This window comes from Zosterops lateralis, assembly GCF_965231275.1.
Source record: "Zosterops lateralis genome assembly, chromosome: 4".
NCBI lineage: Eukaryota > Metazoa > Chordata > Aves > Passeriformes > Zosteropidae > Zosterops > Zosterops lateralis.
Genome location: NC_139765.1, coordinates 72,005,982 through 72,029,427, shown reverse-complemented (window position 1 = coordinate 72,029,427; position 23,446 = coordinate 72,005,982). Strand labels below are relative to the sequence as shown.

Below are 23,446 nucleotides of genomic sequence, written 5' to 3'. Positions count from 1 at the left end.
TGACAGGAACTGAAACTTGTGCCAGCAGCACCAAGAGCACCAGGGTTTGGCACAGCAGGGTTTGGTACACCAGGGTTTGGCTCAGCAGGGTTTGGGTGGGTGCCAAGGTCCTGCACAAGGGTCAGGATAACCCAAACACAAATCCAGGCTGGGATAAAGAGGGTGGAAAGTCCTGGGAGAAGAACTTGGGGGTGTTGGTGGGTGAGAGCTGGACATGCCCTGAGGACACTGAGAGCCAGAACCCCCATGGGCAGAGCAGGGGTGGATTCTGTCCCTCACTCAGGTGAGACTCCACCTGCAGAGCTGCCCCAGCCCTGGGGACAACAACAGCAGCACCTGGAGCTGCTGGAGCAAATCCAGAGGAATCCATGGAGCTGCTCCAAGGCTGGAGCCCCTCAATTCCCAGGAATACAGGCTGGAAGAGCTGGGGGTGCTCACCTGGAAAAGTGAAGGATCCAGGGAGAGCTTCCAGAACATTCCAGGGCCTAAAGGGGCTCCAGGAGAGCTGCAGAGGGATTTTGAAGGACAGGACACAGGGAATGGCTTCCCACTGCCACAGGGCAGGGCTGGATGGGATCTTGGGAATTGGGAATTGCCAGAGCAGCTGTGGATGCCCCTGGATCCCTGGAATGTCCAAGGCCAGGTTGGACACTGGGGATTGGAGCACCCTGGGATGCTGGAAGGTATCCCTGCCATGGCAGGGCTGTCACTGGATGGTCTTTAAGGTCCCTTCCAACCCAACCCACTCCTGATTGCATGTCCTGAACACACATTCCATGATTCACTCAGAGATCCCCAGATTTCCAGCAGAACCTCCATGTCCCACACCACAGAAAGAAACCTTTTCCACGCTGTGAGACCTTGCAATGTTCAGTATCTGCTGAGGAGGGGCTGAGGAACAACCCCAGCCCTTCCACCCTGAATTTTCCATGGAGCAGAGACCACTGAGGGACACCTGGCAAAGGCACAGGGTACAAAATGCTCAGTGTGACAGTGACTGAGCAGGATGAGCCTCCACAGAACAAAACCTGACAGCAGGAGTGTAATGAGCCATCAGCACCTCACCTAAACAAGGTTTCCGTGGCATTTAAAAATAATTCCTGACACAAGAGCCTGAATTTTAATGGTTATTTGTTCCTGGGCTCATTGGGATTTATTTGGGGATGCCTGGCAAGGCTGTCCCTTCAGTACTGGTTGAAAAGTTGAGTATTGAGTGGTAGGAGAAATATTTCTGCTGCAATGGGATATGTTCAGACAAGGACAAACAGGATTGTTTTTTAACAAAGAATCAGGCATTTATAACCTGGCCATAAAAATGGAAAATGTGGAAAAGCACATGGCAGCACAAAGAGTGAAAGCTTTTAACCTAAAAATCAAATAATAAAAATAACCAGACTATTGTTTTGGGCATTGGTGAGGGTCCAGCTCGATTCCTGTGTTCAGTTTTGGGACCTTCATGACAAGAAGGACCTTGAGGGGCTGGAGAGTGTCATGGGAAGGGTTTGGAGCCCCAGGAGAGGCTGAGGGAGCTGGAAAAGGGGCTGAGCCTGGAGAAAAGGAGGCTCAGGGGGGACCCTGTGGCTCTGCACAAGTCCCTGACAGGAGGGGACAGCCAGGGAGGAATTTGGGATCTAATCCCAGGGAACAGGGACAGGAGGAGAGGGAACGGCCTCAGCCTGGGCCAGGGGAGGTTTAGGTTGGATTTTAAGGAATATTCCTTCCCAAAAGAGTTGTCCAGCCCTGGCACAGCTGCCCAAGGCAGAGATGGAGTCCCCATCCCTGGAAAAATTTCAAAGCCCTGTTGATGTTGCAGTTTGGGATCTGGGGCACTGATGGCCGTGGCAGTGCTGGGAATGGTCAGACTTGATCTTAAAGAACTTTTCCCAAACTTCTCTGTGATTCTCTGAAGTTCTTCCTTGCATTCCAGAATTTCAATTAACTACCTGGAGTTTACCAGTTTGAGATGGATTTTCTCCTTCCACACGTCTGAAGTGGGCTCAGATCAATCAACATCAGAAACAATTAACAGATGTGCATTGATTGCCACACTTTTATTTGCCATTCTGCTTTTTTTTTTTTGTCTTTTTTCCCTGGCAGAAATCCACTCTCTGCTAACCACTGAAGGGAATTCCTTCCACCCCATGTACCACAATTACACTGCTCCTAAAATAAGCACATTATTTATGTGAACATATAAAATGTTCCACTTTTACACAACTTCCCCCTTTCTATTTGCAAATTGCTCCTGAGAGTTGTGAGCTGGACACCAGTTTATTTGCCAGGAGTTAACAAATGAGTTTTGGACTGCAAATTTGTTGCAGCTTTTTCCAACATTAATTTCTAATAGTGTTTTATTTTATTTTTATTTTTCCCATCTAGCAATACCCTCAAAAGATCTCTCCAATAGGTCTGAGAGCCCACAGAGAGAAGCTCCTGACATATAGATAACCCTGGCCTGCAGCAAGGAGTCTTTTCATTTCCACCTATTACAGGGGAGCCATAAATTCTGGGGGAGCTCAGCCCTGCTCTTTCCATGGCCACTGAACTTCCCAGACACAGCAAAATGACCCAAAGCCATTCTGAGATTTAATTCTGCCCATTTGTCCCCTTTTTTTTTTCCCTCCCCCTCCTCTCCCTGCTGAAATCTCTGCATATGTTCTGTAATTTCCAGCCATTGAAAACAATCATAAAAAAGCCCCTGGTAGGAAAGAGCTGTTGTTAAAACTTTAATTCCTAAATATAAATCTTTCTGTTCAGCGAGGAGAGGGTTGTGTTTGGACTCTGCCCAATATCTTTGGGAAGAGCTGCTCCTGATTTGGAGCTGAGTCCCATCACTCACTGAATAAACACGATTTGACCCTTTAAAAAACATTCCCAGAGGAGAAAAAAATAAAGAAAACTCAACACCATCAGTCTGTTAGTTCTCAGAATGAAAACAGAGAGATCCACATTTACTCCCTAAAAGAAAAAAAAAATGAAACAGTTTCAGGGATGGTGAAATTCTTAACAGTTCCCCCTTGTCAAAAGTGGTTTAACATCTATAAAAACAGCCCATAAACATCACATCACACCCTTCAGGAAAGCAGCAGCTTCGTGGCCTTGAAATATTCCCCAGCAATTTTTATTTGGGAGCAAAAGTGGCCATCAGCCAAGGCTCCAGCAAAGACACTTTATATCCAAATAAAAATGGTTTGAAAATGTATCAAGGATGAAGGAGTGGTGGTGGTTTTTTTGGGGTTTTTTTTGTGTGTGGAGGCAGAGAAATGAGATGTGTCAGCTCACAAAAAAAGCTGCTGGGATTGCTGGGCAAAAAAAAAACAAAACACCTTGGGATAAAGGGGAAGGGAAGGTTTTGGCATCACTTTGGTGCAAATTGGTCCTCGAGGCAAGAAATGAAGGGTTTGGAAGGGGAAAAGAAGCAAAGAGAAAAGTTTCCCAAATTTCGTGGTTGTTGTTATTTGACCCAGCAAGAGATTTGGGACTTCAGGAGGGAAAAGAAGAGCCCCCAGAATGGCCAGATCCAGTTTGTCTTGTAGGCTGGAAAGACAATTCATTAATAACATTATTAATTTATTGGAAAGGAAATTCCATGCCCAGAGGGGAATTATGGAATTGTTTGGGTTGGAAAAACCCTGTAAGAGCATCGAGTCCAACCATCCCCAGCACTACTAAAGCCATCAGTGTCCCATGTCCCCAAGTGCCACATCCACAGGACTTTAAATCCATCCAGGAATGGGGACTCCATCCCTGCCTCAAGCAGCTGTGCCAGGGCTGGAAAACTCTTTTGGGAAGGAATTTTTAGGAGTAGTGTAATTGTGGTACATGGGCTGGGAGGCGTTCCCTTCAGTGGTTAGCAGAGAGTGGATTTCTGCCAGGGAAAAAGGCAACCAAAAAAAGCAGAATGGCAAATAAAAGTGTGGCAATCAATGCACATCTGTTAATTGTTTCTGATGTTGATTGATCTGAGCCCACTTCAGATGTGTGGAAGCAGAAAATCCATCTCAAACTGGAAAACTCCAGGTAGTTAATTGAAATTCTGGAATGCAAGGAGGAACTTCAGAGAATCACAGAGAAGTTTGGGAAAAGCTCTTTAAGATAAAGTCTGACCATCCCCAGCTCTGCCAAGGCCATCAGTGCCCCATGTCCCCAAGTGCCACATCCACAGGGCTTTGAAACTTTTCCAGGAGTGGAAACTCCACCACTGCCTTGGGCAGCTGTGCCAGGGCTGGATAACTCTTTTGGGAAGGAATATTCCCTAAAATCCAACCTAAACTTCCCCTGGCCCAGGCTGAGGCTGTTCCCTCTCCTCCTGTCCCTGTTCCCTGGGATTAGATCCCAAATCCCCTCTGGCTGTCCCCTCCTGTCAGGGACTTGTGCAGAGCCACAAGGTCCCCCCTGAGCCTCCTTTTCTCCAGGCTCAGCCCCTTCCCAGCTCCCTCAGCCGCTCCTCAGAGCATTTTCGGGTACCCCACAGCTTCAGGAACGGACATTACTACACTACCCAGCGTGCACCGCGCGGACGGCCGCTGCCGCCGTCTTCCTTTCCCCGCGAAGCATCACGGGAGTTGTAGTCCTTCCCTCCCCACGTGAAGTTCGTCCCGAAAAAACTTCCCGCACCTTTCCGGGTACCTGTCGCTTCCCGGCGGGGAGGGGCGGGGCTGCGCCGTTTCCTTGGCGACGCGCCGGCTTAGCCAATAGGGAGTGGCGTTCTACGGGCGGGGGCGCGCGGCGGGCCAATGGGGAGCGGCGTTGCTGCGGGGCGCGCTGGCAGCGCGCACGCCGAGTCTCCTTGGGGCCCCGTCCGTGTGTCCGCGGGCCGAGATGGGCGGCGGCGGCAGCACCCGGCGCGTCACCTTCGAGGCGGACGAGAATGAGAATATCACCGTGGTCAAGGGCGTGCGGGTGAGCGCGGGGCCGGCCCGGGGCTCGCCGGAGCGCTGAGGGCTTGGCCTGGCCCCGGCTCCTCTTCCCACTCTGCCTTGTCCCCTTTTCCCGTCCCTGTGTCCGCCCTGTCCCCGCTCTTGTCTCGCTTCCCTCCCTGTCCTGCAGGGATTTCCAGTCCGTTGGGGATCAGGAGCCGTGTAGCCCCGCGGGGTGACCCGTTCTGGGGGAAATGAGTGACTGGGTTTGTCATTCCCTGACCTCCACACGCCGGAGCTCCTCCTTTTCCCGTGTCCGAGTTCTTCCTGTGCCCCGCGGGGCCCTGCCCGTCTCTGCCTGGTTGTCATCGCTCACAGCCAGGTTTGGGTTGAAAGGGACATTAAAGGGACATTAAAGCTCATCCAGTGCCATTACAGGGACACTTTCCACTGTCCCAGGAGCTCCAAACCCCGTCCAGACACTTCCAGAAATGGCCCAGTTCTAGAGTAGGTGACAGGAATGTCACCCTTGCTGTCTGTGATATCCCAGAGTAGAGTTTGTGACACAAGGAATTTCAGGAATTCCTGCAGCATGGAGTTTTTCCATGCCAGTCACTATGTAGCTCATACCTAGAGTGATAATAATTTATCATTTATTGCTGTTTTTAGAGGAGATGTGCAGGAGGAGCCCTGAGAGTTCGTTGTATTTCAGCAAACTGGTATTTTCCATTTCTGGTCACTTAATGCTCTTGAATAAATAACTGACAGTGACATAAATGTAATAAAATTTATATATTTCATATAGAGTGGAGTTCATGTGTTCTGAAACATTCCCAGAGAAGCTGAGGCTGCCCCTGGATCCCTGGAAATGTCCAAGGCCAGGTTGGATGGGACTTGGAGAATCCTGGGACAGTGGAAAATGTCCCTGCTCATGACAGATTTAAAAAGCTCTTTAAGGTCTCTTCCAACCTAAATAATTCTGGGATTTGATGGCAGAAGCTGGAAACCAGAAGTTCTTATGCTGATAATTCTTTCCCTTTTGTTAATTTTATCCCTGGGCTTCCACAGACCTGAAACTGGAGGCTGCTCTTACTCTCTTGGGTTTTGCATTATTTCAGTATTTTTCTGGTTGTGTCAACACTGGAATGAGCTTTGTGTTTGACTGTGGCCACTTCTCTTGCACAAATCCTTTTCCCAGGATGAAATTCCTCTTGGGGCGAGTGCTCTGCACCTCAGAAAGGCAAATTAAAATCACTGAGAAAGGCAAAAATGCAGATTAATTACCAAAGGTGTTATTTCCTTTTACTCTTCCCTGTGAGACCCAAACCCATCTTGTTCTGTTTGATTGTTCTGCACTCTCCTCTCAAATAAGGGAATATTTTGTGCTGGAGACTGAATTTTAGCAGCTGTCACGTCTTGTAGAGAATCTCCAGGCTCTGTTTTTATGGAATTTTGTCCATTTGGAGGGGAAATGAGGATAAAAAAGGAGTAAAAGTGTGACCCTGTTGTGTTTTTTTCCAGTTGTCCGACAGCGTCATCGATCGGATGAAGGAACCTTCCCCATCTGGAGGGAGACAGTCCCGAGGAGCAGGTGCAGGTTTGCTCCTGGTTTTTTTTTAATTTCAGCTTTTAATGTGAAAAAAGAAATCTGTGCCCTTCAGAGTATCCTAATGAACTCATTGCCCTTTCTCTGAGATGATTTTTTTTTTTTTGGCATTAACTTTTCGGCTCATCTTTAGCTTGTTGATTTTTTTTTAGAGGAGTTAAGTTCCTCTTTGTTTTTTTCTGGCTGAAATTCAGGTGTAAAACACAAATTAGACTTGGCTTTCTACACTGTTATCCATTGTTAAAGACTTAAAATCAACTCCAAAACACCCCAGAACAAGAAAATATCCAAATATGTCTCGAGTTCTGAAGGGAAAATTTTCGGTCTTTTAATCAAAACTGACTTTTAGTCTGGGAAGGTTCTGCTGAAAGACACTTTAAGCAAATATAAAAAGGAGAATATGCTCTTTTCTTACCTTGGAATGGTGGAAATAAGTGATGTACAGCTCACACAGATCGATGGCTTTCTTAACTCCTTAGATTTCGTTACTGAGGGTTGTTGAAATGCATCAAAACCTCCTGCCAGGAATGCTCTGATTTCAAATCCTTCAGGACACTGAGGAGCAGTGGCAGAGATTGGAGCAGGTGATTTGTGGACTCCCTGAAACCTGGAAAGTTCCAGTCAGGCTCTTCTCAGTGCTCCAGAAATGCTCCTGAGAGCAGAATTCCCCAGTTTTTCCTTGATCCTTACAGGAAATCCCAAGAAACTCAGCCCTGACTAAACACCAGTCCTGTGGCAGCCTTGCAGCAAGACTTGAATAAACAGAATTTAGCATCTTCCTTTTTTTTTTCTGGAGCATAAATTTGGATTTCTGTTAATTGGAGTGGTCTATCCCAGAATCCCAGAGTGTTTTGAGACTTTAAAGATTCATTCCAAGCTCCTGCAGTGGCAAGGGAATCATAGACAGAGAACATTATTTTTAAATTTTATTTTAAATAGCTGTTTTTTCATTGTGTCCCTGTATTTCACTGTGCTGAGATAAAGAATTTTTATGGAATAACACTTGCATGTCTCCCCTGCTCTCCTGTGGTGTTTGCTGCTCATCTTTAAATGTGAATTATGGGAATGGTCTTGTGAGGAATCTCCTGGGATTTTGGGGTGTGGGAGGGCTGGAACATCCCAGGGATTCTCTGCTCATTCACACTGTTGCTTGTCTTGAGTTTTTAATTCTGTTTCTCTTTGTATGTGGGAAAATAGGGTTTCTTTCTTATTTTTGGTTGGTTAGTTGGTTTTTTTGTTTGTTTGTTTGTTTGTTTTGGGTTTTTCTTTTTGTTGAAATTAGTCCAAAGTTCATCAGGGGGATGGAGCATCTCTGCTGTGAGGAAAAGGCTGGGAAAATTGGGATTTTTCAGCCTGGAGAAGTTTGGGTTACTTCATTGTGACCTAAAGGAAGATGGAGAGGGACTGGGGACAAGGGATGGAGGGACAGGACACAGGGAATGGCTTCAGATTGGAAAAGGGGAGATTTGGGTGGGATCTTGGGAATTGGGAATTCCTGGCTGGGCTGGAATTGCCAGAGAATCCCTGGAATGTCCAAGGAAGGATTGGAGCTCCCTGGGATCATGGAATTGTCCCTGGAATGAGCTCTGAGGTCCCTTCCCACCCAAACTGCTCCTGGGATTCTGGGATTTGGGACACTCACAATCCATCCCGAGGGGTTTGGATGGGAAATGGGGAGAGAAAAGAGAGGGAAAGGGAAGGGAGACCCTTCATGGATTCCTGAGATTCCAAGTGAAGCCCCTCAGTGCATTGATTTCTTGGAGAGGAGATGGATCCAATGTCAGGCTGGGAGAGCTGGGAATTGCCAGCCTGAAGAAGGGAAGGATCCAGGGAGAGCTTCCAGAACATTCCAGGGCCTCAAGGGGCTCCAGGAGAGCTGCAGAGGGACTGGGGACAGGGACAGGACACAGGGAATGGCTTCGGATTGGGAAAGGGGAGATTTGGGTGGGATCTTGGGAATTGGGAATTCCTGGCTGGGCTGGAATTGCCAGAGAATCCCTGGAATGTCCCAGGTCAGGTTGGACACTGGGCTTGGATCACCCTGGGATGGTGGGAATGGTCTGTGCCCATGGCAGGGGTGGAATTAAAAGCTCCTAAAGGTCCCTCCCAACCCAAACCATTCCATGATTCCGTTAATTTCTGGACTTTCTCTAGCTTGGAAAACGTTAAGTTCATTTTTCCTTTAAGAACTTGTGTTTTTGGGGGAAATGCTTCTGTATCCCAGACAAATAACACTTGACAAAAATAAACTAAAATGTCTAGAGGGAGAAACATTAGAGCTCTTTTCTTCCAGGCAAACCTCTGAGAGCTTTTGGTGGAGGAATAATGGCTCAAGTTACATGAAAGAATCTGTGTCTCGCTGCTTGCCAATAATGATGAATTTATTGACTTCAGTTTGGGGTCAGAAAATGAAATTACATCCACTTACACAGAAATCTGACAGCTGAAGACAATTGTCTGAAAGCATCTCAGCTTGCTTGGCTCACTCACTGCCTTCTGAATAATATTAAATTCACTAAAATATTTAACAAGTGTAAAGCCTTTCAAGTCTGTCTGTAATTCCTAAAGCAATATTGATGAAAAGTAATTTGGTCAGGCAAAGAGTTTTTTATTTATTTTTTTTTTTTTTTTTTATCCTGGGTGTGTATTATACCTAAAACTTCAGACAGAAGGAATGACTTAATTAATTTTAGCTTAGTGGATATTGGAAAAAACTAATAGTTTATTAGAGAAAAAGAAAATAAATGCTTAAATTATCAAGAGTATCACTATCTCAGACAATCATTTTTTTTCCCCTTTGCAGAAACAGATTTTATTTAGGGTACAGAAGATTTTTCACCTTTTTTTAAACTGTATTTATTATCATATCTTCATTAAATAAATCAGCCCAAGGCCCCCTGTCACAAAATATTGTGTAGGAATTTAGTAAAATGAGCCTCCTCAGGGGCTGGGTCATACCTTGCTTGTTTTCATGAATTAATTTTTGGTGGATTGGTGTCTTTTTTTTTTGTGTTGCTGTTTGATTTTGAGTGGAATTTCAGTGGCTTTGGGTCAGTCAGAAACATGTAAAGATATTGTTGGGATGTTCAGGACTGAGGATTTCAAGTGTTGGGTTAAACCCAGGATTAAACTGAACTTTAGGAGAACAAACTTCACTTTTTAGTTGTGGGGTCACACAGGATTAAACTCTCAGGGACACATTTGGAGAAGGTGAGCGATCCTTAAGGACATCCTATTCCTGGTGTATGGAAGAATTCCAGTACTCAGATAAATTAGGATTATTAATTTTTTTTAAATTTAATATTTTTGAGGAGTTGCAACATGTCCTGATAATATTAGTAATTATGGATAGCTGGATGCTGCATGAAAAACTGGATTTAAAACTGGAATGTCTCAGGAGAAATGAGAGGGGGAGTCTCTGCAGTGTTGCTTGTGAGAATTATTGAATTATTTTGTGTTTTCAGTTTTTGTGAGCACCTGGAATTTTAGAGAGTTGAGCTGAATTTCTGCCACTTTAAGCAAGAATCCTCTGCAGATAAACCCTGGCAGTTCTTTGCCCTTTTCATGTATTAATTGCTTCCATCCACCTTTTTGTTCCTTTTTCTCTGCACGAACTGAAAGATGAAATGAAGTGACATTTGTGATGTTACTTTCTACAATTCCTCTTATTTTTAGAAGGGGAAAAAAAGCAAGTTTGGCAGTGCCTGAGTTGATTCCCTTTGTTGTGAGATACTTGGAAAGCTCAGGAAATTCCTGATGTGGATTTTCCACTTTTCCTTCCTGCAGCAGGAGCCAGGAGAGTTTTGGTTTTGCATTTGTGTTTATTTGCCCTCCTCTGTTTACAGCTCTGGGATTTCTTTCTAAAAAGAGTTTGAAACTTGTACTGAAAACCTGAAATAAATTGAATAAAACCCTCAGGCAAGACTGAGATAGTTGTGGATCACTGATAGCCTGAAAGGCTGTGATTTGCTTGTTATAAATTAGTATTATTATTATTAATAATAATATTTAGCTACTTTTTTGTCACAAAGTTTCTTGGAGGTGACTTTCCTTTGCAGTGATGTGCTTTGATATCCTTTGGGTTAAAGGTATTGATGGAAATGTTGTATTATCCAAAGGTGAAATGTGTTTGGCTGCTAAAAATGTCAAAGTTTTAGTGAAACAGCAAATCTTTAATGGAGCTTGACATTCCTGTCCCTGGATTGGAGGAGTGTAGGGAACATGGAATTCTGCATTGGAGTTGGGGGAAATGCTGCAGAAATGAAAGTTTTTGCTGTCTGGTGATGTGCAGGGTGTTCTGTGAGTGCTTTTTCAGCTGGCCTTGTCAAATGGTGCTGAAATTCCAGGGAAAAACGGGCAAATCGTGGGAGTTGAATATAGAAAATATCCATAATTGTGTAAAAGGAATGGGCCTCATCCCTGGGAGTGTCCCAGGCCAGGTTGGAGCACCCTGGGAGTGCTGAGACATCCCATGGAATGAATTATTTTCCACTAAAGGTGAGCAGGAATAAAAGGCAAAAGGTGTTGGAACATCTCCTGTAAATGTGGAGTTTTTAACCTGTAATTGTTCTTAATGAACCTCATCTGCTCATGTCCATTATTATCCTGATGTGATGTGCAGAAACTCCTCACAAGAACAGTTTAAATCTATTAATTAAACATATTTAAATGTGCTCCAAGAAATGCCACTTGTGTTAACACAAACCTGGAGTTTGACATGATACAAATTTGGGTTTGTTGAAGGAAATTTTTTACAGAGAAGGTGAGGAGGGGTTGGAATGGAATTCCCAGAGAAGCTTTGGCTGCTCCTGGGTTCCTGGAGGTGTCCAAGGCCAGGTTGGAGCACCCTGGGAGTGCTGAGACATCCCATGGAATGAGTTATTTTCCACTAAAGGCAAGCAGGAATTAAAGGCAAAAGGTGTTGGAACATCTCCTTCAAATGTGGAGTTTTTAACCTATAATTGATATTAGTGAACCTCATCTCCTCATGTTGATTATTATCCTGACATGGTGTGCAGAAACTCCTCACAAGAACAGTTTAAATCTATAATTAAACATATTTAAATATGCTCCAAAAAATGCCACTTGTGTTAACACAAACCTGGAGTTTGACATGATACAAATTTGGGTTTGTTGAAGGAAGTTTTTTACAGTGAAAGTGAGGAGGGGCTGGAATGGATTTCCCAGAGAAGCTGTAGCTGCTCCTGGATTTCCTGGAAATGTCCAAAGCCAAGTTGGAGCATCCTGGGAGAGTGAAATTGCCCCTGGCAGGGGAGACTGGACCAGCTGAAAAGTCTAAATTTCCATCCTTGATACAGTTTAATACCTGGTCAAAGTCTTATATCAATGTATCAATCTCTGAGGGTCCAGGCCTTGCCAGATTGGTTTAAAATAAATTCGAGCCAAGACTGCTCTTCAGAGGTGTTTTGTAAAGCAAAAGGTTTAATATAGAAAAATAACAAACCTTACAGAAAAGACATGAAAAGCCACAGCACAGGTGTCTGAGGAAACCTCTGACACCCTGCTAAAAACACTCCAAAAATCCTCTTATTTCCTTTTTTGCTCTTTTCCTAAATACTGGATATTTTAGGGGAGGGACAACCTCACCTGCTGCCAATGAAATTACACTCTCAGAGCCCAATCCCTGCTCTTGTGCTGGTGCTGAATCAATTACTATGAAAAAACCACAGAATTTTCTAGTTAAACATCCTAAAAATGTCTAAATATGAACTGAAACTCTTTCCCTATTGGGAAACACCTGCTGGGGGTGTGAGGTGCATCATCACACATCCCAAAACATTCTGGGATTTTCTTTTTCTGTGACTCTGCAGTTTAATAGGCCAGGCCAAATGTAGGAAGGGATTTTTCTTTCTCCATCCCTTCCTGTTTTTGTTTCTTTCCTTGGAATTAAATAAATCCTGCTTGATTTTGTATGGGAAAAGTGGTCCCTGTGTGGGAGGCACTGAAGGCTGGAATTGCAGTGAGTGGTTTCCAGCCCCTTTTCTGCTCCCACTGGTGCTTTATTTGTTTGTTTATTTATTTATTCAGTGTTGGAACTAAAGAAACCAATTCTGAGGTTTCCAAAGGTTCTGCAAATGAGGAGGAATTCAGTTTTTCAATCTGTGGGATTGAGCTGTGGTTTGGATTTGTTTCCCTACATGAAAACCAATTTATCCCATGGCTACTGACAGATATCAGGGGGACATTTAATTGATTTAATGGTTTCTTTTTTTACAACTGATGGAAAACTTGGGCTATTCCAGATGAAATTTCAAGGAAAAGCCCTGCATGTGCCAGCTCCTCTCCTCATATGTGGAATTAAATAGGTCTCATTGTAGTGACAGTGACTTTCTTCTATGGTTTTTGCCTTTTACAAATGATTTTCTTGCAGAGAGGCAGAATTTCTTTTTCAAGGAGCCTTCATTTAGAAGAATCAGGTTTTATTTCCATCTATTCTTAGGAGCAGGTTAATTTTTATGTACTGCCTTCCATGTGCTTTTTTTATTTTTTTTATTTTTTTTTATTTTTTTTTTTTTTTTTTTTTTTTTTTTTTTTTTTTTTTTTTTTGGGTCTCTGGTGGATTTGGGGAAATTAAATTTCATGCTATTCTGCTTTAGGCTGCCTGTGCCCTATTAGGGTTTGCTGAGTGCAGACATTGCCTCTCCAAATCTCGTCCAGCACACAAATAAAGGGATTTTTGTCCTGGCTGCTGTTTTAACAAGCACATCCCAAGTATTTGCTTAGAAATGATTTGTGAGTTAAAAGTTAAAACCTTCTGCTTTTTTTAATGTGGGAACACAAGATTTGTGCTTGTTAAAGCCTCGTGTTCTGGTGCTTGGCAGGGAAATAATTTTGGAAAACAACTGTTGGTGGTTGGTGTGAGATTCTTGTATTAATTTCTGCTGAGCTCAGTTCAGGAGGAAGAATTAAGTTCATGGAGCCTTTTTGCAGAACATCAGGAAATAATGAGTTTTAAGGATTGAATCTTTATGTATTTATGGATGGAAATGGTGCCATTGCCTTTTACTGGTTCTGAGTAAATTGTTTTGTAGTTAAATCCTGGCAAAGCTTTAGGCCTTTGAGCCCAGCCTTAGGCTGAGCTTACTGAAAATGCAGCCAGAGTTTATCTGCTGTTTATGAGCCAGACTTGTGTGGCAGGATTTTTAAATTTGGGGCTTTTTTATGTATGTTAAAATTAATTAAAAACCTATCTAACAACACGTTTTGTTTGTTTTTCCTTTATTTTGACTCTTTTATGCATTAAACCCCAGAATTTGATGGACAAAAAGGCTTGTTTGGAATCCATTTGTCTTGGTCTTTGTTAGAAATCTCCCATGTGTGTTTTTGCAGAATTGTCTGTGTCCTGTCCTATCCCTCCTTTGTCCTTCAAAGACCTTCCTGGGATTACAGGTCACAAAGCTCAGATAGTTGGCTCAGATAAAGAGCTTTGTAATTTAAAGGATTGGTGGAATAGAAATCATTTGAAGCAGCTTGAATGATTTTTTTTTAATCTTAAAGAACAACATAAAAAAAAAAAAATTGACAATTTTAACGAGATAAACCCAACGAGTAAATTTGAGCTGTTTGATTTCACCAACACGAGTCTCGATAGCACCAAGCAAGGACATTGTCATTCTGTTCTGCAGAATCCTCTCTAGTTTTAATAATACAACAGATATTCTTAACCAAATTTATCTCTTTGCACTGACTGAAGGAGCAGAGGAGTTTTTAAGTGCATTTGTTTCCTTGAAAATTATTGGAAAATAGCACTTGGTAGATATAACACGACTTCAGCAGCACGAGGAGACCTCAGAGTAATAAAACCTTTATGTTTTAACAGTAAATTGCTACTTTTCTTCCCACCCCAATTTATTTACAGCGAGAAGCTCCTCGGTTTGGTAGAAAAGAACACTTTAAATGGACGATTTAATCACATTAAGATGAGAAGAAAAGCTTTGTTTTATTCTCTCCATCTTCAGGCTGCAGCAAAGTGTTCCTGAAGCTCTTCATGGCAGGTTAAGTGTTTTGTTGGTGCTTGAAAGCTTTGTGCAGTTATTTTTTAGTTAAAACAGGAGGTACCACTTAGAGATCCTTTTCTTCAGCCTCAGGGGAATGGGAGAAATTTTTATTGCCACAATTTTTTTTTTTCCTCATCCAGTTTCACTTGTGTTCTGAACTCCTTGATTTTCATAATAAAGTTTTGGCCAACACCAGCCTGAAAATTGTGCTTTAAATAATCCTGCCTGATGGTTGAAATTGAAATTTAAGAAGGAAGGAAAGGACATTTCTTCCCTTTTATATATTTATTTTTGCAAGGTTTTGTTGTGTGCCTCTGGCAATCCCATTTATCAGATTCTCATTTTTAGCTTCATTAACTACGTTTGATTTCACCTCATGTTAATCACCTGAAAACAAGCTTTTAATCCCAGCTGCTCTTTTAGGGTTCTTCCCAGGAAGGTTCTGTTTTCTCCTTTTATCTTTGGAACTTTTTACTGAAGGACTTGAATGGTTTGTCCAAGGTGCTTCACTTTCCTTCTCCCCTTTTTTTTCCTTCCCCTTTTTTTTTCCTTCCCCTTTTTTTTCTTCTCCTTTTTTTTTCCTTCCCCCTTTTTTTTCCTTCCCCCCTTTTTTTTCCTTCCCCCTTTTTTTTCCTTCCCCCTTTTTTTTTCCTTCCCCCTTTTTTTTCCTTCCCCCTTTTTTTTCCTTCCCCCTTTTTTCCTTCCCCCTTTTTTCCTTCCCCCTTTTTTCCTTCCCCCTTTTTTTTCCTTCCCCCTTTTTTTTCCTTCCCCCTTTTTTTTCCTTCCCCCTTTTTTTTCCTTCCCCCTTTTTTTTCCTTCCCCCTTTTTTTTCCTTCCCCCTTTTTTTTCCTTCCCCCTTTTTTTTCCTTCCCCCTTTTTTTTCCTTCCCCCTTTTTTCCTTCCCCCTTTTTTCCTTCCCCCTTTTTTCCTTCCCCCTTTTTTCCTTCCCCCTTTTTTCCTTCCCCCTTTTTTCCTTCCCCCTTTTTTTTCCTTCCCCCCTTTTTTTTCCTTCCCCCTTTTTTTTCCTTCCCCCTTTTTTTTCCTTCCCCCTTTTTTTTTCCTTCCCCCCTTTTTTTTCCTTCCCCTTTTTTTTCCTTCCCCCTTTTTTTTCTTTCCCCCTTTTTTTTCTTTCGCCTTTTTTTCTTCCCCCTTTTTTTTCTTCCCCCTTTTTTTTCCTCCCCCCTTTTTCCTCCCCCCTTTTTCTCCCCCCTTTTTCCTTCCCCCTTTTTCTCTCATTCTTTTCCCTTCTCCCCTTCTTTTTTTTTCCCTTTCCCCCTTTTCCCTTTCCCCCTTTTCCCTTTCCCCCTTTTCCCCTTCTCTTTTTCCTTTCCCCCTTTCCATGAGAGGGAGGCAGTTTATCCTTGATAAAGGATTATTATCCCCAATGCTCCTGATGGACATTTCACAACAAGGGGAGATGGCACCAATTTAGGAAATCTAAGGAGGGAAAAATATAATATCAGGAGAAATGGGCAGGAAGAATTAAAAGGCAGTGGTTTTTTAGAAGAGTGATTTTGGAAGGTGGAATTTTTGGAGGAGCACCACTCAAAATGGTGATTTTGTGTTTCTGTGCCAGTGTTGAACATTTATTTTTGCTTCTATTCTACTCTGTTGGCAGAAAAAAATACAATGTTCTACTCGAAGTGAACCTCAGGAATTCCTGAATTATCTGGGACCATCTTTGTGATAATCAGATTATTCTTTCTCCATAAGATTTTCATATTTCATCTCTTCAGCCTCTTTTTTTCCCCCTGTAGTACCTTAGTTTTCTTTCTTCTCACAATTTGTAACCCTAAAAAAATCCACCATTTGTAATAAGTATTGCCTCAGCTGAAACCAGTCACTGGTACAAGTGATTTTTATTAACAGATTTCATTGCAAATCATTAAAAATGCAGGTGTTGGATTAATGATGTTGTGAGAATTTCAAGCATTTCAGTATTATCTTTTATTTTTCTACAATTTCTGAATGATGAAAATAACCATAAACATCATAATCACATATTATTTACAGCCTGTTTTCAGTTATTATTGAAGGCAGCAAAACAAGGCTGAATATTGGGCTGAAAACACAAATTTCAGGGTTGACAATGCTGTAGCTGTGTGCTGATAATTCAATTTAAAAAAAAAAAAGCTGGTTTTGCTGGAGTTGGAAAAAAAAGCATCAAAATGTGTGTAAATCTTTCTCTCAAGGAAACTGGAGGTGGATTAATTCTTGTTCATTAATTCCTTGTCCCTGTGCAAGGAGTTACTTGAGGGTGCAGATATTTGAAATGTGAATATTGGCTATTTCTAAGCTGATTTCTTGGCTCCTGCTGTTAATATTACATGAAATAAATGTTTTTTTTTTCCACTTGGTCACTGAACTCACTTCCAGATTATTCTCCAAAATAAACAAACTGCCGTCTGAGGTGTTGAAATCTGGAAATCTTGTCTTCAAGGAATAAAGAAATACTTGGAAATTTTTCTTTAAGAAAGTGATTCTTATGTCCTGGATGATGCATGAAATTTTAAATTCTTTCCCTCATCCTTTTTCAAGGCTGAACGTGCCGGAGTTTCCATCAAAGCTGAATAAACAAATTCTCCAATTATAGTTTTGCTTTGCTCTGGTGGATCCTTTGTAGCAGCTTCTTGTTATCAGCGGAGTGAATGAACAGGAGATGAGATTTGGAGCTGCTAAAGATCCACTTATTCCTCCCTGCTGCTTTCTTTGGAGCCAATTTGAGATGAAGTGATTGCTTTCAGGATTTCTGCAACCCTTTTTGGTGTCCATGTCATGGATAAATGAATTTAGGGCTTGATGTGGAGATAGTCACTTTTTATTTATTTTTTTTTAATTATTTTTTTTTTTTTTAGTTTTCTTGATATTCAGTTTCTGCTGGGGAAAAAAAAATAATTTAAATCCTTTTAAAATTTAATGCTTTAAATGTGCAATGTGGAAGTTTGATATCCTGATTTATCTTCACATGCACTGAGAAATCTGTTTAATGAGATCAGCAGAGGTATTGATGAGTGTTATCTTCCTTTTTCTTTCATTAACCTTTACCTGGAAGGACATTTCCACTGCTTGGTTTGTTTTTTTTTTTTTCTTTCACAGGATTGTAGACTCTCTTTTTTCTCTCCCAGAACAGCTTTTAAAGTTATTAACCAATTTTAGCCACAGAGGTGGATTTCTCAAGGATAATTCATTTATTCACATAGTTTTTTTTTTTAAATCTTGTGAATGGATTGATGTCAATGACACTATTGCAGAGTTTTGTGGATTTCATAGAAAATTCCTCAGGAGGAAAATTCATACTGGATGTGGATCTGCTACAAAATGGTTACAAAACCTCTCTTAAAACACTTTTCCCATCATTATTATCCACTTGCTTTTCCCATCACTCTTGTCTTTTCCTGCTTTAATTGTAGATTTGCTTTTGTGAGTCCCCACCTTCTTCTCCTTCCACCTTACCAATGCTTTTAAAATTCTGCATTTTTCTTCCCATTCTCCTCTTTGCTGGATTTCTTCACTCATTTAGGTTGGAAAAAAACTCTTAAGATTATAGAATTATGGACTGGTTTGGCTTGGAAGGATCTTAAAGATAATTTTGTGCTCCAAGCCTTGTCCAACCTGGCCCTGGGCACTTCCAGAATTCCAGGGGCAGCCACAGCTTCTCTGGGCACCCTGTGCCAGTGTCACCACCTTAAAAAAAATAATTTATGTCCCACACATTTAATCTGTGACATCAAGGAACAAGTGGATGTGGCAGTTAATTAATGGTTTTAATGAACATTAATTAAATTGAGTGGTGGGTGCAGGTTTGGGGTCTGGATCTATAAAAGCAGATCCACCAACCCCACAAAAAGTTGGAATGTGAACATTTGACAGTAAAATTCTGGATTTTGTGTTCCTGCACATGGAAAGGTCTAAAAATACCCTCCCTCAAGGCCTTTGTGAGTGAGTGATGAGCAGCTTTGTGATCTCCTCATTCCTGTCCAAAAGTGGCTCCAATCCAGAGCTGAAATTGGGCAAGAATTGACTTTTCAGTGCCACTGATAGTGTGCAATCACAGCTGGAGATTCCTCCTCTGACACGACGGTGGTGGCTGAACTGAACATCAAAATTTGCTATTTTTATAGCAGGGAGGCCCATTTGGGAGTTTTTGGACTGAGCAGGAGTGGTTGGAAATTCTTTACCATTAGTGGTGACTTCTAAGAGATGTTTCAGTTAAAAAAAATTCCCCTTTTTACTTTACCTGCAACGTGTAAAAATCTGTGATTATTTCCCTGCCCTCTGCACTGGTAGAAGGAGTTTGTTGAAATAACGTGTGAAAGAATTTAAAACAGATTTTTTTTTTTTTTTTTAATCCAAGAAGATGAAAAGAACACCAGTAAATTTCCCTGAGCTGTCAGATAAAAAACAGCTTTACAATAAACTTCTGAACCAGAAAGATCAGGAACTGGACAACTTAAATTGTCCTGAAAAGACACCACATGCTTTTAATCCTCTTGAAAGCAGAATCATCAAATCCTTCTTATCGTTGCTTACAATATGATTATTATTTTATTTTATTTTTTTTAATGTTGAATTACAGAATCCTGATGCTTTTATCCCATTGTGTTCCACAAGAAAAGCCTTCCAGTGTGTGTGTGTGTGGAGCAGGGATTACTAAAACAGCTGAAATGGGAATTTTCTTCACTGCTTTATTCAGTTTAAGATGATATTTTAAAGGGGGTTTGATATTTCTGTTTCACTATTTTTATTAATTATTTTAAATTACCAGGAGGGTAAAATGACTTATGGCTAAACAGCTGCTGAAATAAGTTATTATCTCTATATTTGATTACAGAGGTGGGGAGGGAAGGGTTGGGTGATGAAGAAAGTTTGATTGAAATAATTCCCCTCCTTTCCAGGGGCATCGAGAACAATCAAAAAAGTCACATTAAAACTCCACACAGTCATTTATCCACACAGCAGGAGTTCCTGCAGAAACTAAAAATTAGGGGGAATTTTTATTAACTGGCTTTTTAAACTCAGTGCACTTATGGGTGGGAAATAACCTGATTTTATGGGCTCTCACATATTTTGAGATGTATTGAACATATTTCATATTTTTCTTGCACACCATCCCTGTGTCTGTCACCTGTTTATCAAATCCAAGACAGGATATTTAAAAATATCAAAAATATGGCAAACCCACATATTTTTGGAAGAAATGAATTATTTTTATAAAACAGAGCTGTTAACACAAGACAGGTAGAACTTAATTCAAAAAAATCACAGGGGAAAACCTCCTAATCCTGTTTTTTTTTCCATAAATCCAATGTGATTTGCTTTATCCTCACATTAATGGAATGTTGAAAGGAGAATATTCCAAATATAATAGGAACTAACTTTGTTTTGTTATTTCTAGACCACTCACTGATTGTTTCTAATTGGAATTAGTATAAATTGATTAATACCCACATTTACATTGGAAAATAGGGAATGTAATCTATGCAAGAGCGCCTTTGGAAAGTAAAAATATTAAATATTTTTAAATTATGCACACTTAATTGCTTTGTTTCTGTATTTCATTATTTTCTGAGCTCGTCTGAAATATTCCTGCACGTTACCAATATTTAACAGTTAATAAAAATTCCTCTCCTTGGAGGGGGAGCTTTGTTTGTACTGAATTCCTGATTGGAGGAAATGCCTGGAATTGGGAATTTCAGTGGAAAAGTTACTGGGTGTTAAAAAGTTGCTGGTGGTTAAACTTGTGTGAATCTGAAAGTAGAATTCATTCTTGAAAATGCTCTTTAAAAAGAATAATATTTAAGAAAACCCACAGCGGTGTAAGTGCTGAGTTTTAAAGCATATAAATGACTTTTTTAGTGTTTTTAGGGTTTTCTTTCTGTTGGTGGAATGAAGGGATGGTTGATTATTGTTTCCATTGAGTGCAAGGCTAATTTGGGATATTTATAAGGTTAAAGATGAGGTACAGCAGTATTTGAAACGCAGCAAATTTTAAAAAAATTCTCTGCCAGAAATACTTTAGTTATTACATTTTCCTATTTTCTCTCCTATGCTGCTCCCAGCAAATCCAGAGCTGTTGGAGAATTAAAAATTAAGGGAAGCAGAGCAGATTTCACCGTGTCATTGTCTTCCCACCTGATTTAAACAAACCAAATAAATTTCCTACAGCTTTAATTAACTGAAACAATCTCTTCCACTATCCCAGGTTGCTCCAAGCCCCATCCAGCCCAACCTTGGAAAATTCCAGGGATGAGGCAGCCACAGCTTCCCTGGGAAACCTCTTCCAGTGCCTGAGGGAACAATTTCTCCCTGTTAATAGTGAAGATTTTTGTGTGACCTGTGGAATTTAAATATGGACCAAACCAGAGTTTTTATTAGGCAGAAAGAATAAATTAAAGCAATTTGCATATTATAATATTTAGATTTTACTCATCTGAATGTTGGTGGGAAATAGTTTTAATTGTGGAAGAGCTGGGGGGGGCACCAGGCACTTGGGGGCTTCCTGATCCAAAATTTATGAGCATTAATGCACAATTAGGAATTTTTTTGGTGATACCTTCATTAATTCCCCCAAAGCTGCCACTGCTCTGTGCCAGCAGCTGATGAGGCTGAAGGCAGCCCTGAGGTGCCCCATCCCAAAATATCTGGTTAATATTCCTATTTAAAGGGATGGGAGAACTTCCCCTTGAATGGGAACCGTAATTTGACTGCCCTGATGTTGGTTGTCAACACCAAATGCCAAAAAGCTGCAGGAATTCCCTGGGAATTGTTTTTTTCCAGCACAAAAAGGAGACTTCCCATGGCTGGCGGTGATTGGGAGGTTCCTTGGAGCTTGGTGTTCTCTGTTTGGGGAATGTTTCAAAAGGATTGTTGTGTAAAGTCCATGAATTTTGGTGAAACAAAAGAGATTTTAGCAAAGTTTATCCTGGCTTGAAGTGTGGTGTGGAGAGGCTGATTGAACACAGTGCTGGAGGAGGTGTGGAGATGCCTCATTTTTGACTAATATTTCATATTCTTTAATTCTTTACACTCTCTCTTTCCATTCAACCTTCTGCCTTCTCTTGTTGGGTAAGTCCAGAGGAGGCCACAAAGTTAATAAAGGGCCTGGAGCACCTCCCCTACAAAAAGAGGCTGAAAAAGCTGAGGATGTTCAGTCTGAAAAAAGAAAAAAAACTGTGTGGAGTTCTTGGAACAACCTTCCCACTTATTGGTGGGAAATACCTGATTTTATGGGCTCTCACATATTTTGAGATGTATTGAACATAATTTCACGTTTCTTTTCTTGCGCACCATCCCTGTGTCTGTCACCTTTTTATCAAATTCAAGTCCTCCAAGACAGGCTATTTCAAAATATCAAAAAATATGTCAAACCCACATATTTTTGGTAGTGTGAATCTCAGAAATAAATTATTTTTTTAAATCAGAGCTGTTAGCACAGGCAGATAGAACAAAAAGAGATTTTAGCAAAGTTTATCTGGGCTTGAGGTGTGGTGTGGAGAGGGTGATTGAACATGGTGCTGGAGGAGATGTGGAGGTGCTTCCTTTTTGACTAATATTTCATATTCTTTAATTCTTTACACTCTCTCTTTCCATTCAACCTTCTGCCTTCTCATGTTGGGTAAGTCCAGAGGAGGCCACAAAGTTAATAAAGGGCCTGGAGCACCTTCCCTACAGAGAGAGGCTGAGAAAGCTGGGATTGTCCGGCCTGGAGAAGAAAAAAAAAGTTGTGTGGAGATCTTGGAACAACTTTCCAGTATCCTATTCACTAGACAGAAATTTTCTTTTAAATATCTGAGCTTAACTAGAAGGAAAAACCAGAAATTGGGCATTTTTAAAGTTTTTTTTTCCTTTTTTTTTTTTTTTTATTCATTATCTGAACATTACCCAGCTAAGTATTTTCTAAAAGGCATTTGATTGTATCAAACCAAAGTGTCTCTTCATTAACAACTTAATGCACCTGCCCTTTCCAGAGAATTCAGCGAAGGTGCCTGTTACCAAACGCTATTTGCATTAATGGGTTTTTTCCCCCTAAACTGCAGGGCTAATGGGCAAGATTCCCAGCTCTGCAGGCTGGAAGTTATTTGAATAATTTGTCCATCTCACATTCCTGATTTCTCAGGCTAACATTTCTGAGGCTGCAGGTGTCTGCCTTCCCCGAGGTTTGTTGTTTACTGCTCGCCGTGTAATCCCGACGTCCCGCTGGTTGTTTCTTTTCCGTGAAGCAACTGCTGGAGAGAGAGAGGAAAAAGGGATGGATTTGTGATTAACAAGGGCTCAGGAGTCAGAGTCAAATACTACAAGAGTTGTAAAAATCTTTCTGTGCCAAACTGTTGTAGATATAGAGGATAAAATTGCTGATTGGCTTCACATGAAGCTTTGCTCCCGTCCTGCTCATGGGTGGCCTTTGGAGTTCCAAGGCAGAGCACATTTTATGCATCTGGAACATCAGGAACTCCTGAGAAGTCCTTCAGTCCCTTTTGCTCCTCTGTCCTTATCAGTTGTCCCTGAATCCTGGGAAATATCTTGGTTTTCTGGTTCATTATTTGTCTGATTTTGGAGTGGGAGAGTAAAATACAAAGGGTTAAGCAAATGGCTTGGCTCTTTATAAATATATTTTTAATAGAAATCAGGGTTTATAGCATTTTAAAAAGGTGGTGGAATAAACCTTTCTCAGGTTTGCAAAGGATGTTGGAAGGATTGGAATCTTGGTCTCTGGAGAAGACTGAATGTTGAAGTGTTGAAATCTGCTTTTTCACAAGATCGTGTAGTGACAGGACAAGGGTGAGTGGCCTTAAGCTGAAGGAGGGTGGGTTTAGATTCGATTTTAGGAAGAAATTGTCTTTCAAACTTTTCCTGAAGAATTGGTGGATAAATAAGAAAAGTCAGGGAGCTGTATCCCAGAGACCACCAAAATGGCAAAACCTCCTTTTCTCGGGACAGTATCTGCTTGGTCTGCCCAGGTCCTG

The 23,446-nt window shown here is 41.3% G+C and overlaps 1 protein-coding gene across 3 annotated transcripts in view; it reads left to right on the top strand.

Annotated features, from left to right (window-relative positions):
- The first annotated feature begins 4,767 nt into the window (after positions 1-4,767).
- CHCHD3 (coiled-coil-helix-coiled-coil-helix domain containing 3) overlaps positions 4,768-23,446 on the top strand; it is a 130,845-nt gene continuing 112,166 nt past the window's right edge. For 2 of the 3 annotated variants that reach the window (XM_083858931.1, XM_083858930.1), the window contains exons 1-2: positions 4,768-4,902; positions 6,381-6,456. In XM_083858931.1, the coding sequence (XP_083715057.1) occupies positions 4,822-4,902; positions 6,381-6,456 (157 nt within the window). In that variant the 5' untranslated portion in view covers positions 4,768-4,821. The remainder of the gene's footprint in view (positions 4,903-6,380; positions 6,457-23,446) is intronic. The other variant, XM_083858932.1, reaches the window with a different exon arrangement.